The following is an 18,958-nucleotide window of genomic DNA, read 5'->3' as shown; positions in this document are numbered from 1 at the left end:
TCCAGCAGTGAGAAGCTGAGCCTACCTCGTGGTAATCTTACCCAGCACTGAGAAGTACATCCACTCTGTGGCATTCCTACCCAGCTGCAAGAAATGTTCTCTTCCCTGTGGAAAGCACACATGAACAATAATTCTACCTATCTCTTAACCGCACACTCAGCTCATGGTCCCCTCCACCACCTGCGAGTTTCACACACACACTACCCTGGATAACCCTCCCCATCGTGTGAGATGCACACCCAACCATGGAATCCCCACCACTCTCTGGGAAGCTCATGTGACCCTAGTTGTCCTTTTTTACATTATGAGAAAGCTCTCCTGTTAAGAACTTTACCTTAGCTCCAGCAAGCAGTGACCCAACCAAACTGTGAGGTGCGCAGCTTGCCCCTCCCCACCTTTCCCTTCATGAATAGACCTATGCATTAAATGCTTGGACTTATTTGATTGGTGGTGAGTACAATGTTACTGGGTGCTACAATTACCTACTGGGTGTGTGGGGGGACGTTTTATTGAATTTCAATGATTTGTCTGAAAATAAAACTCTGAATCCCAAAAGATCCAATTATTTTTTTGCCCTCAATCTTTTTGGCTAATACTGTTTTATGTGGGCTTGAGCAAGCCCAATCAACTTTAAAGTACTGAGGGTGTTTACTATCACCATATGGTAATTGTTGCTAGTTTGGCCCTATGCTTTTGCTGCCACGCTGTACCAGCTTGACCCCATGCTATTACAACTCTTACTTTGCATTGGTTTGCCCCACACCACTGATGTCTTACTGTATTGATGTGACCCTATGATAATTGATGCCATACTGTTAACACCCGCACTGTGCCTCTTCCTCTTTGCCACTACCATGCAACTCTGGCTCATCCTTATCATGCTCCCATTATGTGTCAGGCAAAACAGTGTACCCTGCAGCGGTAACAATTACATAACCTATAAAAATGGTTTAGCTAGACTTGCCTGCCCAAGGCACCACCCCATCACTTGCCCTACACAATTCCTGCCCACCACGCCAGCCTTCCCTGAAGGCTACCAACACGTCCATCCTACCTATGGTAGCGCCCACTTAGCTGACACCATAGCCAAAAGTAACACCGATAGTCCCAAGTGGCACCGCCCCAGCCCAAGTTCAACACGCTCTACTCTTAGTTCCAGCCCAATTAGAACTAATTCCAAATAGACACACATACCACCATTCCCGACCTGACCAAGCGTAACAGACTAGGTACCAGAATCCCCCACAAGAATAGCAACCATCAAGCCAAACCTCATACCAAGACCAACAACCAGAATGCAGTTTCTAACAGCTCTAACCCACTCCCTCTAAAAGGAGCACTTCTAAATGTTAGATCCCTAGTCGCCCATTCCCTAGAGACCGCCGACATCATCCTGACCAACAACCTCGACTTCCTTGTTGTGACTGAAACCTGGTTGCATGACGCTGTGGGCCCATCTCTAACTCTAGCTATTCCTGATAACTATTCCATCTTTAGAGCAGATAGACCCAACGCTCGAGGTGGTGGTGTAGCCATCATCTTTAAATCGTCTCTTGACATTAGATTAGCCCCCTCTTCTCTGCTTAAATCCTGTAAGCATCTCAGTTAAACTGCAAACATCCTCCAAAAGCACAATTACGATGCATATAATATACAGACCCCCAGGTCCGCCTGGATCGTTTGAAGAAGACATCACAGCTCTAGTAGCCGAGAGCTCTAAACCCTCAGCTCAACTATCATCCTTGGGGACTTCAATCTCGGGTACAATGACCCTAATGACACCCCAGCTACTTCCCTGGCCAATGCACTAGCCGAGCATGGCCTCCTACAACTCTGCTCCCAACCCACTCACTCGAACGGAAGGACTCTCGACTGGATAACTGCTCTTAATTGCAATATTACCCTTAAGGACCCCCTACCTCTTGTCTGGATGGATCACTACCTGCTCTCACTAGACATCAATTTCAATAACCTAGTGCCCAAAAAGACTATTAATGCACCTGCATGCCCAACGAGGAACAAGCGTAACATTACATTTGAAGCTCTAATACCCCTGGTAGTCCCTAATCTCAACGCACTACTGGCCACAGCTGACTTGAACCTGTTGGTCAATACCTACAACGAATCCATGTCGACATCATTGCCCCTCTGAAAATGCATAAAGGGAAACCTAAAGCTCACCTGAACTCTTGGTACACCCCTGAACTCAAACTACTCGGCCAGAAAAAAGTAAACTTGAAACACTGTGGAAAACAGCTCCCTCATCAGAAAATAGAACTAATCTTACTAATATCACTGCTCTTTAGCAAAATGAGATCCTGCGTGCAAAAAAATAAACTTTCGATTCTAGAATAACCCAAGCAGGCTCTAGCACGAGAGAACTATTCAACATCATAAAGGAACTAGAGAACCCCAATCCTCCCATACATACCTGTACAAAGGATAAACCCTGGTGCACGGGCATCTTGAATGCCCTCGCCAACAAAATCACTGCTCCAAACCAAAATTGAAAACAAACGACAACAACTCGCAACGGCTTAACATCCAGTCCAACCTTACCATCACCCACTGTTATCAATTCAGGCTTTACATTCAAAAAGGTATCTATACCTCAAGTACAAAAAATCATAGCCTCCTTGAAACCTTCGAACTGTAAAGGGGACAGTTGCCCTGCTCAGATTATAAAGATGCAGCCAGGGATCTATCCCCCTTCATCACCAAACTAATAAATTTGTCATTCACTAGCAACGCAGTCCCAAGTAATCTGAAACAATCATGGGTTCTCCCACTGTTAAAAAAACAAACACTCGACCCGTCTATACCTACCAATTATATACCTATCACCACTGTCCCGTTCTTACTAAAAATCCTTTATAGAGTAGCCTACCTACAAATTCAAGACAACTTGGAGACAAATCAACTATTAAGTATCCGTCAATCAGGCTTTCGTCCTCAACATGGAACAGAAACAGCCCTTGTTGATCTCAAAAGTCAGATCGACAAACTCAAAGATAAGGGTAAGCTGCCATCCTCCTTCCCTTAGACCTCTCTGCAGCTTTTGACTTGGTTGACCACAAAATCCGATGCAACCACTTGTCTTCGGCTGCACACTTCTCCCACTCTGCGGTCACATGGATTCAATCCTTCCTCGCTAACAAGACCATGCGTGTCTTTTCATTGTTAGCAGAAGCCGACCCGATACCCATCACATGTGGCGTCCCTCAAGGCTCCTGTGCTTCGCCTACTTTGTACAACATATTTACAAAGCCTCTATTCAAAAAGCCGGACCATCTGGGTGTCACTTTCACGAACTATGCAGATGACACCCAGATACTCCTAACCCTCTCCGGCAACTACAATTCTGACGTCGGCCGAATCAATGAAGTCTTCACCATCATTCGGGCATGGATGGCCACACATGGCTTCTGCCTGAATGATAAGACTGAACTGCTCCTTGTCGGCTCCCCCAACACCCTCCTGAAACTCACCCTTGCTACAATAGCATCATTATTGATGGTAACACTATACCCATCGCTAAAAGTTTAAAAACCCTCGGTTTCCATTTAGACACCAATACGAACCTCTCTAAACAAATCAACATGACCGCCTCAGCCACTGCCTACACAGGTAAACTGATCAGGGCTTGCAGACCTCTGTTATCCACCAACAGCTGTCTCACATTAGCTAGAGCACTTATACAGTCCAAACTGGACTACTGCAACAGCTTATATGTAGGCGCAAACAAATCCATAACAAACTAACTGCAGGTCCTCCAAAAGAGCTGCTCTTAATATTCCCAGGAGAGAACATATTTCTGCTATCAGAAATTCATGTAAATGGCTATCCATTCAACAAATAATCGACCTAAAAACTATTTGTCTCACTTACAAAGCTCTGAATCACCTTGCCCTGCCTTATCTAACCAATAAATTCACCATGAAACCTGCTACCAGAATCACCAGATCCAACAATACATTATGCCTGGTGGTGCCCAAATACACCCTAAAAAGAGCCGGCGGAACCAGTTTTCCGGTTCTAGCGGCCCAACTCTGGAATACACTTCCTCTGGACATCAAATCCATTTCAACCTTTCAACCATTTAGAACCCAAGTTATCACCTGGCTACCGATTAAAAACTAACAATACATACCTCAGATCACTCTGGACACTTCATACACATACCCTAGCTTTCACTCACTACCACCCTGCGTCTGTTTACACTAGCTTCTGTAACTTTCCTGCTGACATATTAGACAAATGTATAACCCTTTTGCAATAACTGTATTTTGTAAATTGTATAAGTTCTGCACAGATGTTTCAAATGTATATACCTGTAGCTGTAACCATATCCTTGCGCGCCCATATACCCCTGGATCTGGAGCGCTATACAAATCAAACAAACAAAGGTCAAGACCATGCCCTCATAACAACTACACAATTCTATAATGTAGTCTTGACACCTCTAGCCTATACCCTACAATGGCCTATGTCCACAAGGGACTCAACTAAATGGTTCACCATTACAACACCAGGTTTCCAATCTTGAGCACGCCTTAGGCGATTACTTTGCTTTGCAATTCAGCAATGGCCTAGGGAAATAGTGCATGCAGCTGTCATTAATGCTGTTACTTCGTATCATCAACAGCTACTCTACCATAACTAAATAATAATTAAAGTGATGCTTACCGCTCAATTTATCAATCATTTCATGTGAGCGGCAGGAAGGAGTATCTTCTGAATAGAAGACTGATCTGTAAAATGAAGACTAGCAGAAACCACTTGGTTTTTGCCTTGGGGGGGCAGTGTACACATGCTTTTAAAACCTTAAGTGATTTGTACAATCTAAACCACAAAAATCAATCAATCAATCTATTAAAAAAGTAACTAATCAATACCTGGATACCAATGTCCCTACACATATGGAATGGACAAAGACTTATTCTAAACATTATTGTTCGATCTGATTAACACTCTAGTCTAGGGCAATTTGAGACTATTGCATAGCTCTTTTGCCTTAAGGTAGAAATACGCCAATATGCCATGTAGGTGCAAAGTCACTATCCTCCGACTTTCTCAACATCTAGAGCGTCCCTAAAGGGGCAACGTGTAAACAAAATCCGTCGGAATCAACCGACCAGTCTTCCATCTACATTTCGAAAGTCGGTGAGGAACTTGCCGTTGTCCAAATCCCTTGTTATCAAGATGTGGATCACTGCAGCGTCACTCTCGCGTGTAGTGCGCTCAAGGAATATTCAAGTGATTAGGAGCACTGTAACAAACAATGTAATCGCTTACACTTCCTCACACTATACGTTCTACTTAATCAACATATCTCGGCACACTCCAGTCGCTATTATGTGTACCACCTTACAATGGTCTCCACTAATGAATGGCGCTTCGATATAAATGCGCACTATCTCGTAGTACAATGCAGAGAACTCTTACCTCTGCGCGATTCGTTTTGGCGTACACAGTAACCATATTTCATCCCTTCGGCTCTGTGTTTGAAACTACTAACGCGTGTGCGTCATTCCTCTTGATTTATAAAAAAAAGCATGTTGCCGGGCGACGCTAACAAGCTGTTCCTCGCGAGCACTTCCGCACTAAACTGCTTACTGCCTCTAGGCGTGCAGTGCTCGATATTCAATCATCTTGTGAAGGTATCGGGACAGATGGGGATATACTCTTCATACTACCTTCCACTATCATTCGCTATGTCTGAAACCACACTTTTTTAATCAATGCCTCTACTCTATAAAGAGAGAACTTGGTCAGTATAATCTGACTGCTGACCTTAGTTAACATTTAATCGTTATTTGGTTAAATCACATAGAATATATTTTAGATTTCCATATAGCCAGGCATCCTATATTCAGCCAGTCGATGGTCTCGTTAAGCCTATTCTCAACATTATTGCACACAAAAGTTAGACGCTATTGTTTATGATACAGTCTTTTTATTTTCCATTGTGTTGTCAAGTGGCATGATCTGCAATAATATCTGTCCGGCTAGAGGCGCGGCGAGTACTGAGTTTTTAATACAGCTTCTGTGCTCTATAATTCGAGTCTTAACTTTCCTCTCTGTCATTCCAATGTATACCTCCGGCAGGGGCTCCAAATTGCATGAATCGTCATTCTAGAATTGTAATTGATGAATTGACATTGAGCAAGCACTGTTGATAATTGCAATGTCAAGGGGATGTTGAACATGTTGTTCTGAGTATTCTATACCATGCACAGCAGCGCTGTGGTAGTCTTCTAGCGATGAGCCTCGTCTGATTAATGCTGCGTTCTGCCCAGGCAAGGGTGAATCAGACTGTAGTCTGTGAGATGAAAGGAGAATGGGGAATAGTTGAGTCAATGTGAGAAAAAAAATGAAATGATTCACACGCTAGTGAAAAGGCATCCTCCATAACACTTGTTGGAGAAAAGCCTGTACCATGTTTGTCCTCAAAGGGGTTGAGTAGGGTGTAAATAACCATGTGTAAATTCAATTGCAACATTTCTCTTAGAAATTTTTGCTGTTCCCTCTTCACCTATGTAGTGGAGAAACCTACAACACTTTGCCCTCCACTCAGTGAACACCCACTGCGCTCTCACCTGGCCTTGCTGAATGGGTTAACCGTAGGAGGCAGAAGCCTTCAAATCACCGCTCCCTCCCGCCCCACACTGGAGTGGTCATATCTGCGCCTTGGCCTAATTCGGTGTTGTGATATAGCGCCTTACTTGTCGTACGCACTCTATGCTATAGGATCGATTGATGCAGCCCCTCAGACCCTGAGGGGCACCCAGCAACTGTGCCTTGCGTACAAGCAATATTATGATTGCAAACTAGCATTTGATTCAGTAATTTCATGCACTGAAGCCATTTTGAGGTCCTGTTTCCGCTCCTGATTTCCAGGACCTGAATTTAACCTTGCTGAGCTATGTGTGTTCTGATGGGGTGCCAGAGATATGGGTCACCCCACAAGACGCACAAGCTCCGTCCTAACAGCATGACTGTTGGTGTGTGCTCCCTCAGAGGGTGCCTCTGGGTTTGTTGTCTTGTCTTGGCTCAGCCAGGGGGTGCTGTGCCGTGACAAATGGTCTGTTTGTGGTGTATCCTTTTTTAAAAGGGGCCTCTGTTCTGTCCATCCTCTGATGGCGAGCGTGTCTGTGCAATGTGTCTCCAGACACTGTGCATATGAGAGTACCAGGTCTTTCCTATAACAGACTTGATGGGGGTACCTGTCTCGCGTGCATGTGTGAGAAACTGCGATCATCACTCCCAGCCATTATGCTTACCAGTGGTTTGCGGTGTGAAGCGAGGACTTTACCGCACTTGTTGCATTTATTGCAGTGACGAGGAGCTGGAAGACTTAAAATCCTTGCTCTATCTGCCCATCGCTCCTGAGGTGGAAGATCCGGAGGAGAACCCGTACGGCCCGCTACCTGAGGCTAGTCAGGTGCCTGTTGGAGAGGAGGATGCAGCTGGGGATAAGAAGAGGCTGGTTTCCATCGATGGGCCTCAGCCGCCCAAGAAGAAGCCGAAAACCACCTCAATTGAGCTGGCTGGAGTCCCTAGTGATGGTGAGTGCCTGGTGACTGTCTGTGCTCTTGCTTTGCCCGTTCTGGCATCTAGTAGTGAGTGCCTGAATTCAGCCTTGAGCAGTTGTCTTTACTTGTTTTATCTGCAGCCACCTTCTTTTCTGTCCTTTCTGCTGGGCCGCTTCTCAGCCAAGTGAGCCCGTTTGGCTAAGGGTTGTCTGCCTGTCTTCTGCATATACACCCTCGCTGCTATGCATGTGGGAGGCATTTATTGCTGCAGATTGTTTTTGTATGCGCTGTGTCTGAGGACATTTTCTACCTCAGCTTCCCACTTTGTACTGCTGTTTTCACAAGGAGAGCTTGCACTGCTCCTGCCCATGGTGTGCCTGCTCTTGTTCACAAACTATGCACTGCCGCAGCCGCTCATGATGCCCCTTCTGCTTGAGCAAATCATGCCTTTTGCGGCCCATGCTATATTCCTGCTCTGCATGATGTTTTTCTGGGGAGGATGTACAGCTGCTCCTGCCTGTGGTGCTGTACTTGGGCCATGAGGGTAGCTCAGGGGTAGCGTACTTGTCTTGGAAACAAGACTTCTAATGCATCTGATACCCGGTACCACGGCTGTAGTCAGTCGGGCATGAAGGGCTATATAAGGAACCAATTTATTTAAGTGTGAAATGGTGACCTCCGTGTCTGTCGTGTTCATCACAATTACCCATACATTAGTGCATGTTTGCTTACTCTTCTTTTTGCTCCACAGAAGTCCACCCACTGCTGGGCGTGAAGGGAGATGGCAAGTCCAAGAAGAAACCAGGGGGCCGGCCGAAAGGAACGAAAGGTAAAGAGAAAGATTCTCCCTTTAAACCGAAAGTCTTCAAGGGGGACCACGTGCTGCCCCTCGACGGAGCAGCAAAGGGTAGTGTGCAGGCGGAGCTGGTCCTTGCCGCGCCAGGTAAGGATGCTGGTTGAGCGGTGGCAGTGGCTTGCTTTGGCGGCCTTGCTTTGTGCCTGTTCCCATCCTACCTCACTTAGCTTTTAGCCCATTCTGTTTGTTTATTTATCCCTCCAAGATTTATGTTCAACCCCTCCCAGATCCAGAGCTGTGAATGCTACATCCTGCAACCAAGGACGGCTGCATTCTCCTGGTAGACCGTTTCCTCTGTTGTAGAGTAGTATCAAGATCACAGACTGACTCAAGGAGTGCTTGTCTATGGGAAACCTAGAAAAGAATCTTGTGTAGAGGCTAAAGAATATTGTCAAGAATCTAGAGCGCTCCTTCCTATTCAGTCCAACATCCCTCTGTGTTCATAGCGTAGATGATGCCTTAGTCTAGAAGTGTGGAAGACTCTGAAGTATAAATACTTGTTACTATCAACCGAAAATCAAATTCTACGCTACAAAAACATGGAAGAGTCTGGATGTGTGGTCGGATCACCTGCTCAGCGGCTGCCAAGTGGTGGACATGAACAGATGGGATGGCCTGCTGCCCGACATGAGCATCTATGAGTGTAGCTGATATTGGGTTTAAATTCTTTCGGTCTTGCCGGGATGCAGTGCAGCCTCCACAATAGCTGGCAATATTGGCCCAGGTTATTAACAGGCAATTTCCTGAAGTGTTCCAGATTCTTTTCTCTGTAATTGGGCTCCTTTCTTCCAGCTTTTAATGATCTTGTTTGGATCTTTGAGGTACTTGTCTTGGAAGAGGGTATAGATATGTGAAATATTTTTAGTTAGGTTCTTTATAGTAAAGCACACTGATGAACTGGTTATTTCCAGACTTCGTCTGATAGGATTTTGTTTGAGGAGTGTGGATACGTTTTCATACTTTAATAATTGTAATTCTTTTTCCCTCTTGTTCTGGTTATGAAGGCTTTTTGTTATATTTGAATTTGAGGCTTGTTTCCTTTCCTTTGCCCCGTGTGACGATTGTCTGGTTCTGGAGGTGCAACAAGGTTCCGTTAATGTAAAAATCAAGTGGCAAAGGGGTAGTGGCTCTTGGAACAGAACAACTCTGGGGGCTGGGAGGGTGTGAAGAGCTTGGCGTGTAATCAGAAAACCAACATTGTTCATGTGTCTGGTTAGGACCGAAGTTCTTCAGAAAAAGGCAGCCCACCTCTTATGCTGTCTCAGCTTGGCTTGTATCTGTTGGGAATTTCTTTGAGAGGTTTTACGAACTTGGTCTTCCAATTATCCAGGTTGCTGAACATCTGTGTGATTTCTTTGTTATTGTTGCAACTAAACTATAATTATATTTTTTATAGTTGGTTATTTATAACGCGCTTTAGTACCGAAGAGGTTTCTAAGCGCGGACCCCTCTGCGTCGTCTTGCTCTAAGGTGAGCGCGTTGCCACTGAGCTATACTACAGTGTTAGGCAAGACTATGCAGTACCCTTTGGGTGCACTACAACAACCCTGACCTCCTGTTTAATAGGGACCCAACCTTTGGTATAAGTCTGAACTACACAGGTTGGTTGTGTGGCTGAGCAGCCATACGTATCTCAAAAGAGGGGTGAATGTGAGCAGTAATGTTGTGACACAGAGTTTCACAGTAACAGGTATTCAAATAAACTCTTACACTCAAGGTTTCTTGATAAAACAATTATTAATTTATATAACCCTTCTTCAGAAAGGAGCAATATATGTAAAACTTCTAATAATCTTCAAAACACAGTCTGCTTCTCTAAATCAGATGATGCCCATTGGGGATGGCACTTCCTACACCCTCAGGTGACTTAAATAGCTAGGACACTGGACATTGATTTATCACTGGTTCATTTAGAGCAATACTGAGTCTGGTGTAAAAGATAGAAGAGGGGAATAAAACAAAGGTTAACAAACAGTTCAAACCGGTAAGTACTTTTGAAACTTTCCCATGCAGAGTAAAATTAACCCTTCACTGGGGCAAAGGCCAAAGCACAAAGTCAGAGGTAAAGAAGAGTCTATTCCTGTACAGCTCTGCAGATCCTGTTGTGCCTGATCCTCAGTCGCGGGTACAAGAGGGAGGACGGCTGGGGACTTCTGCTCTGCAATGGGAAGGTCAGCGGCAGCAATGGGAAAACTTCGATTCAGTGTTTCAGCTCCTCACGTCTGACAGCAAATAGCAACACTGCTGTTCTCGGATACAACTCTGGACTTTCCTCGCATCTGGGGTCCAGCACTCTGTTGAGGTGGCTCGGGATTGGTCAGTCCTGCTTTAGGGAAGTCCGGAGGATCTTCCTGGCTCTCGAGTCTAACTTAAAAGCAACACACACAATCTGGTGTTCCTCTCCCTGGCACTTCGGTTGCAGCAGTGGAAGTACAGGCAGCTCCGAGAGTATGTCCAGACAGACGGGCTTACTTTGGAGTTGATTGGTCCCACCAACTCAAGGGGAGAGGTCGTCCTTGCAGGGCTTCTCTAGTCGAGGCGAATTCGGAGCTTCAGCACAGCAGCAGGGCTTCACCAGCCAAACCAACGGTCCAGGAGTTGCAGCAGGTGTCTCTTCCAAGTTCATATTCGGGTTCCTTCGTCCATTGGTCGACTCTGCCTTCCAAGCCAAAAAGCCTAGCTTTTTATGCAGTTTTCTCATTCATTGCAGCCTATCTGTCAATCACACAGCAGGGTGGCTGTCCTTGCCGGACAGCCAGCTGACCAAACACCCTTGGGTGCATTCCTGTAACCAAGGGGATTAAGCACAGGGATTTTCGGGCACCTCCCTCACTTCGTGCCCTTGCCAGACATACTGGAGCCAGAGGCGGGCTTCACTCGTGAATCCCGCCAAAGACAAAACTACCAAAGGGACCAAACCTGGTTTGGCACGCAGAGTAAATCCTAAAGAAGGACCTTTCCAACAAGAAATGGCGAAAAAAGGCAACCAGGGCCATTTTGAGAAAATGGGCACCCATGGGTGCTCTACTGCAGCTGCAAACGAAGCCGCTGTAAAAACACACAATGGTAGTAAAATGTAAACCACTGCCACCAGCCAATAATTGTAGAAAGGGTAACATAAAAATGTTACATGAGAAACCGGACACAGGGGATACTAAGTAACCCCTCCAGCAGATAGTGTGTGCTGGGTCTAGAAAGTTACAAAATGTAAGTAAAGTCAATTTCCCTCCACTGCTCTTGGAAACAGTAGTTTCACCAAGAGAAGGTATTTAATAAGAGACTTCCCTGGGCCACTGCACTGAAGGTGCCGTGTGTCACAATGTAAAGATGATGCTTATGGAATTTGTCAGTCTCCAAAGTCAAAAAGAAACCGAGTCCAAATCACACAGAAAAATACATGAGAGGGTGAGAAAAAGGGCTCACTCGCTCCAGGTTACAAATGAAAAGTCCTAAAGTCCAGCAAAAGAGCTGGGGGTCTCTAAGGTAAAAAAGAATTAGCATATTTCTGAGAATTCTCCCCAACAACAATCAGTAAGAATTTACTACAGGCCTGTCCATGCGCACACATTTAACAATTAAAGGCAATATATTGACTTCGTATGCAGCTGTTGGGTGCTGCAGCTTCCCTTTTTTTTATTAGAATACAGAGGGGAGCTATGAATATTGTTGCGTCATGTTAAAGCATTTCTTTCCTTCCATCTCCTACAATGTGTTAATATATCTCCGATATAAGTTCAGTCGCACCTTATGTGTTATTTATTTAACTTGTGGGGCCAGTGACCCCTTTATGCATTGTGTTGGCTCTGTGTAAGGGTGCAGTCCCTTATGCTAGCTCTATATATAGGTTTACAGGGTACTGAAGTTGTTGAAGGCCAGTAAGGGTGGTTGGTGTTCACAAGGGGAATAGGCAGTTTGAAGGGAATGTTTTTAGTTCCTTTCTAAAGGTTTATAAGGAGTGAGTCTCAGTGGATGAGCTGAGTGTAGAGGACGAGAGATGGCCTATTCTTTCAGGATCACGTTTGTGATTGCCAGTAGCGTTGCGCTGGTGGTGCAAGTTGTCCTGCATAGCACAGTTTTATTAAGGTATGCCAGGAAGTCTAAGTCTTCTTTAAGGATGGTGCGGTAATGACTGTAACTTTTGTCATTGTTTGGTGACATTGGTTATTCACCTGCACAAGTGTTTGGTTGCTGTAAAATAACTTGTGCAGATGGTTTCCCCAACTTTAAGAGTGTGTGTTGTACATTGGCACCAGGCCTAATTTTGGAGTTTTGTCCTGCCCCTTCCTTTTAATTATGCAGCATGACATTGACGCGTATCACTGTGAAAAGAAATGTGGCAGTTAAAAATATTATCAGCAGTTTCAGAATTTTTTTTTTTCTTTTTTCTTTTACTTTTTTTTTTGCCCTGGATGCCGGAATTGATACCTTGATAAGAATGAATATATATATATATATATATATATATATATATATATATATATATATATATATATATATATATATATATATATTTTTTTTTTTTTTAAAAAAAAAAACATTTTTTATAGTGAGCCTGTTTCTCCCTCTGCTGCTGATCTATGCAGTAAAGAGAAATAAAACAGTGCTCTGGCCAGACAGCATCTGTTACAATTATCTCCCACCTTTTTCTGTGATCAGTTAAGAGGCCAGAAAAAGTGCAAGGGAAGTGAAAAGCATGCTGCACACACGTTACTGCATTAAAATGGCGCTGCTCGGGCTCAATGTGTTAACGCGTGCTCTGCCCTCACGGCGGCTATTTGGCATTTAACACTCTCATACCTTCACTAGCCAAATGAGAGCAGTGGATTTCTTTTTCTCACCCAGTCGTAGATGTTGAAGTGAATGAGACCTGTGAGCAGTTGTGCCAGTCTGTATGGCAGTGGTTGAGGTTTGTGCTCTTCAACACAACTTGTTGGCAGCAAGCTGTAGGTGTCATTTTTTAATTATACTTGACACTTCTAAAAGGTGTTGAATTCAAAGTCTTCTGTATTTTACAAAACCAATGTCTGATATCGGTCAATATTAACTATTGTCCTTTTAGATTTAAAAACTTTTCTTTTTTTAGGTTTCCAGAAAGTATTACCATGCAATAAGATGGTGCTGAGCAATATATGCGCAGCCTCCAGATAATTTGCATCGCCCTTTGTGTTCATCCCTGTGTGCACCGCGCAGAGATGGAGTGGCTGTGCCCAGTGGTATTTTCTGGCTTCAAAAAAGGCACCATCAATCATTTTGAATGTATTCATTTCTTTTCTTTTTAAATTTGCATGTACTTTTGTAATATAAACTGAAGATGAAAAGACCACTGTCCTACAGGTTGCATAAAGCCGAAGGAAAGAATAGCCTAACGCTACTAAACCCCTGTGACTAATTTCTGAATATGACTAATCGAGACTGTTTATCGGCCAATAAGAGCCTAGAAATGCGGCCTTTACAGCTGCTAACATAGATGCAGCAATCCTATATAATTTGAACACTTAGTAATTCAGGAAGCCATATTCATAACCCCTGTGACTCCAGAGGAGCAGGAGGCCGGGCTATTAGATACATTAATGCGTCTCTGCTTTGAAGCACCATTTCAATCCAGAATGTTGAGTTGCCAAACTTGCATAAAAGGAGAAATGCTGCATTATCTGACGTTTTGTGATGCACCTGTGGATGACCATGTGTATTTTTACAAGATAAAAAATAGACCAAAGTTTACACAAAAGTTATATAAAATGTTGGCGGGATGCAGACATTCTCTCCAGTCATTATGGACCTCAATCGAGACCAACATTCTACAATACCTGGTCAGTGAGGGCTTCCCATTGGTGAACTACGGTTCGCTTAGCTGCCATCAACATTTTCGAGGTTGATTTGAAATGCAGCCTCCGATTGTGGACTTGAGTCTACGTTCCCAAAAGGCACGTTTCTCGGATTCCCTAAGGAGGACAATTAGAATTCATTCTTGATCTGTTCAGATGAGCTGCACCTGCAGCACTTGTACATAGGGGGCCTCTAACTCCATTTGCAGCTTGATCTAATGAGAGCGTTTGAATTAAGAGAAATTTGCATCTCTTTTTTGCTACATGTCACTTGGAGATAACACCAAACAAACCATAATTAAAAATGAAAATCCATTTCTATTCCTAACTTCAAAGGTAGGGAGTATATTGAAGCAACTGTCCTTGTTCCCTAGCATTTCCTTTCCGTTTTGGTTGCTCCTGTCGAAGTTTTGAAGTGTTAATTTCTTGCTTCTAGCTCAAGCACCATGTAGAAGCGACACTCGCATTTTGTTTTAGTCCGTGTGCCAGTACAGGAAAAACACAGATGTTGCCTCTGGCCACACCGGTGCGTCTCTAGTTTCTAGACTGGGAGGATATGAGGAGTTCGACCATCCGCACAGGGACTGTGTGCTCGCCTAGGCTTTTGTGAAAATGGATGATGGGAGATCAACCTCCGAAAATGTGTGTGGCCAATCTGCACACATTTTCAAATGCTCGCCGTACAACAGATAGTCCAGTGTACTCTGGGGGACACAGCCAACAGGCGCAGTCCTTCCTGTCACATTTATTTGACAGGTGACAGCGAGGGGTGCACCAAAACATCCAGAGGAGAAGGGCAACACCTTCCTCCTCCCATGGCCAGCCTAATTAAATATCAAAGGCTCCATGGATCCACCCTGTTCTATTATCTAAGGTCTGTGTGGTGGCGGCGCATACTGATGAGAAATAATTCAAGCGGGCCTGCCAATAGGCCTGGTCACAGAACTTAACAATGGGCAGGAAAACGAACACCTCTTTGATATCCAATGTGTCACCTTGAAGCTAGCTCCCACCCCTCTGTATGAAGGGCAGTGAATGTTATGTCTGGGAAAACTGTTTACAGAAGGCAAACTCCCTCTTTAGAAGGACGAAGTATGTGATTTGAGGGAGACCAAAGTCTGTTCTCACCACAAACTTGAAGGGAGACCTGCACTTTGATCAAGAGCCACAGAGGGCTCAGTTAACCAAAGAGAAACTTTGATCTACAACAGACCGGAAGATCGGGGGGATTTAGGAGTTCATGTTGTTGCCTCTTACCTTTCCTGTTGCAAAGCACTCTGTTCCTGACCTTACTCATAACGGAAGATTGTTGGTGGGGACCCCGTATTGGTTCCTAAAGGTAGGCTTAGCCTGCACCAATCACTGAGGTCCATTTAGCTTTAAAAGAGGGCTGAGCCCCTCACTTACCAGATCTGAAGGCTTTGTCAAAAGCAGGAAAGAAAAACTCTGCATTGGACCTTTGCTGAAGGTACAGTCTACCTTACAGCTTCCGCCAGTGAAGGAAGGCCAGGATTTCCAAGAGGGAAGTAAGATCCCACCCGTAAACATCTCCCAGGGAACAGAGGGAGATACTGGTCTCAGAGGACCTGTCCAGCAGCCCCCGAACCGGTACCCAGCCAGCACACAGCATGCCCTGCTAGGTTCTGCCTGCAAGCTTCCTAGGTGGGAAGTGCCAGAGAGTCTCTGAACAAAGGACAAGGCCGTTTCCTGCAAGCACTCTCCTCAGCGTTGGGCCATCTGCCTTGAAAGGATGCCAAGAGCATTGCGAAGAAGCAAGGAGTGCCACACAAGCATCAACCAGCATCCATCAACATTTTTGACAGTCGAGTCCTCGAACTGTGACCGGCTGCTGTTAGGGAGAATTCTCAAAAATGTGCCAATTCCTCTCTACCATAGAGACCTCACGCTCTTTTGCTGAACTTTGGGACGTTGTACTTTTATTCTAATTGTTGTCTGTGTTTGTTTCATTTTGGTTATGGAGTCTAACCAACTCCACAGGAATCATCTTTTTCAATTGTTACACAGCACCCTCAGTGCAGTGACACAAGGAAGCCTTTCAGGCTTTCCCAAGGTTTAACTACCTTCTCTGGGATAAACTACTATTTCCCAGAGTAAGTAAAGGGAAATTGACTTTACTAGTCTTTTAAATTCCAAGATCCAGCACACCCTATCTTACAATAGAGTGCTGGAGGGGTTAATTGGTATCCCCTGTGTCTAGATACTCGTGTAGCAGTCAGATGCTACCCTTTCCTCTCGAAATGGCTGGTGGCAGTGGTTTTACAACAAACTACCATCATTTTCCCGCCCGCGAACTATTCATAGCTCCTATAACGTTAAATTGCAGGAGCCATGTTTTTCAAGATGACGTCTGAGCCTGCTTTGTTTAAACAGGTCCCGTCTTCTTTTTTTTGGCCATTTCTTTGTGGAAAAGTCCTTCTCTGCGCACCAGACCCTAGGGTATAAAGGCGCAGGAGATAAGAAAACTTACAGCTTGTTGCAAGGTTGCAGGTTACAGAATGTCATACATGTGAAAGGTTAACAAGTAATAACTAGAGAAATAGCAGTCATGGATAGCTGTTGTGGCAGGAATGTCTTTAAACAAACAGGAGAAGGTTCATTCAATCATTTGGTTTGGTCTCTTTGTTCCTTCGCCTTTGGCGGGCTTCGGGAGTGACACACGCCTCTGGCGTCTGAGTGTCTGGGGTGGGCAGGAAGTGAGGGAGGTGCCCAAAACTGCCTGTGCTTAGTCTCCTAGGAGACCTAAATGCACTCTGTGGTTATTGGCTGTCTGACTATCCGGTAAGGACCGCCACTCTGCTGGGTGAGTGACAGCCAGGCTGGAATGAATGGGAGAGAACCGAATAAAAGGCGAGTTTCTTGGCTTGGAAGGCAGAGTCGACCACTGGACGAAGGAACCGAAGAAGAGCTGGAAGTGGACGACTGCTGCAACTCCTGGACCGTTGGCTTGCCTGGTGAAGCCCTGTTGCAGGTCTGAATCGCCAAGTTCGCATCAACAAAGGAGCCCTGCAAAGGGACGACTTCTCCCTTTGAGTTGGTGGGACCAAGCAACTCCAAAGTAAGCCACTTGGATACCCATCTCTGAGCTGGTTGAATTTCCTCAGAGTTGCTGTAGGAAACCGTAGGACCAGGGAGAGGGACACCAGCTTGTGTGCGTTACTTACAGCCACTGGAATTGAAGTTTGCCAGTTGCAAGCTTTTTGATCAGTTCAAGTGCAGTGCAGGAGTCCCCCGACGTCCTCCCTCTTGTCTCCACGACTGAGGCACAGGAACAGCGAGATCTGCAGGAACTGCCAGGAACAGAAGTCATCAGCTGCCTCTTTTTGTTCATTGTAAGGTACTGTGAAACAAGACTGAGTACTTGCCTCTTGCTGTGAAAGTGCTTTAAACTTTTGCAAATCGCAGGCCTAATCAGCTTGTGACCCAACATACGATTCTTCTTTTTACAAACTACTTCTGAGAACTTGTGCAGAGACTTTACTGTTTACCTTTTAGAACCGTTTTATGCTATTGAAGACTTTAGCCTATTGAATTGAATTAACTCTTCTGGTGAACTCCAGTATTTGCACTGTCTGAGAATAATTGTAATCTTTCATGTTCTAATCTTTGTCTTTTACTCCTCTTGGAAAAGTATTCTGAAATAGGATTGAAGTATATTTGTGTGTTATTATATAATTGCCTCCGTCTAATGAATGTTTTATAATTGACAGATAAATTAATAAGTATTTATCAAAGAAACCTTGAGTGTAAGAGCTTATTTGAACACCTGTGATTGTAGACCTCTGTGTAACATCATTATTGCTCGCATTCCCCTCTTGAGATAAGCCTGACTGCTCAGCCCTGCTACCAAAACTGTGTAGTATAGACTTATACCAAAGGTTGGTTTGCTTACACGTGTAGTCCTAGTTGTGTGTAGGGTTCCCAGAGGGTACTGCATACAAACTTTGCCTAACCGCTGCACCACTGACTGTTGTCACGCTGCAGTCACTAAAGCCGTCCTAGACGCCTCGACCAGCGTCCCAGATGTGCCAACCAGCACAGAGTGAACGATTTTTGACCGTGAGCCGCCGTGTAGGCCAGCCTGCAGCTGTCTGTCGAGCCTCGCTTGCCGAACTGCTTGCCGCCTGATACCCGCAGCTGTGTCTCATCTTGAATTCTGTCGCAGGAGCTGCAAAGCGTCCTAGAACAGACTCTACACTGTCGAGCATCAAGAACATCTCAAGCACCAGGTACATTCTGTCCCCCTGGTCCTTCTCCGTAGGCCCCCTAGCCCCCTAATGACATTTACGACCCCTTGCTCCCTTGGTGCTGAAACCAAATAACCTTGAACAGTTAAGACTGATTGAATTACTGATTTACCCTTCTGTCAGTATCCAGAGTGCATCCCTTTCCTTTGTGAAACTGTCTGTCCTCTGTGTTTCTTTACAGGGTGGGTTGTATTTTATAGTGTGCTAGAACGGTCTGTTGTAGTAATAATAATGTAGATATTTGTATACAACCTTGACTGGACAGCCCCTCTTATCATTGGGGGGGTAATTGTATTTTCGCTGTGTTGCAACTAACCAATGATCCACGACCTTGAGAAGATAAGCCTGCCATTCCGTCCACGTTACCAAAAATTAGACAAGGTTTATAATTTACTTGTTCCAATCTGTTCGGATCCTTTCTGGTGTACTAGAGGTGTGGGGCTGATTGATGGTTTAGAAACCAATATTCATACCTGG

The 18,958-nt window shown here is 44.8% G+C and overlaps 1 protein-coding gene across 5 annotated transcripts in view; it reads left to right on the top strand.

Annotated features, from left to right (window-relative positions):
- The window catches only part of RBBP5 (RB binding protein 5, histone lysine methyltransferase complex subunit), a 104,466-nt gene that overhangs the window by 63,294 nt on the left and 22,214 nt on the right, over nt 1–18,958 (top strand). For 2 of the 5 annotated variants that reach the window (XM_069633136.1, XM_069633137.1), the window contains exons 12-13: nt 7,336–7,568; nt 8,287–8,364. In XM_069633136.1, coding sequence (XP_069489237.1) covers nt 7,336–7,568; nt 8,287–8,364 — 311 coding nt within the window. Of the gene's footprint in view, nt 1–7,335; nt 7,569–8,286; nt 8,479–18,958 lie in introns of all 5 variants that reach the window. The other 3 variants (XM_069633138.1, XM_069633135.1, XM_069633134.1) reach the window with 3 other exon arrangements.

The sequence above is a fragment of the Ambystoma mexicanum genome, chromosome 13 (assembly GCF_040938575.1).
Source record: "Ambystoma mexicanum isolate Mex_15411 chromosome 13, UKY_AmexF1_1, whole genome shotgun sequence".
Taxonomy (NCBI): Eukaryota; Metazoa; Chordata; class Amphibia; order Caudata; family Ambystomatidae; genus Ambystoma; species Ambystoma mexicanum.
Note: the sequence above shows the minus strand (reverse complement) of the source record. Positions and strands in the feature narration are given on the sequence as shown.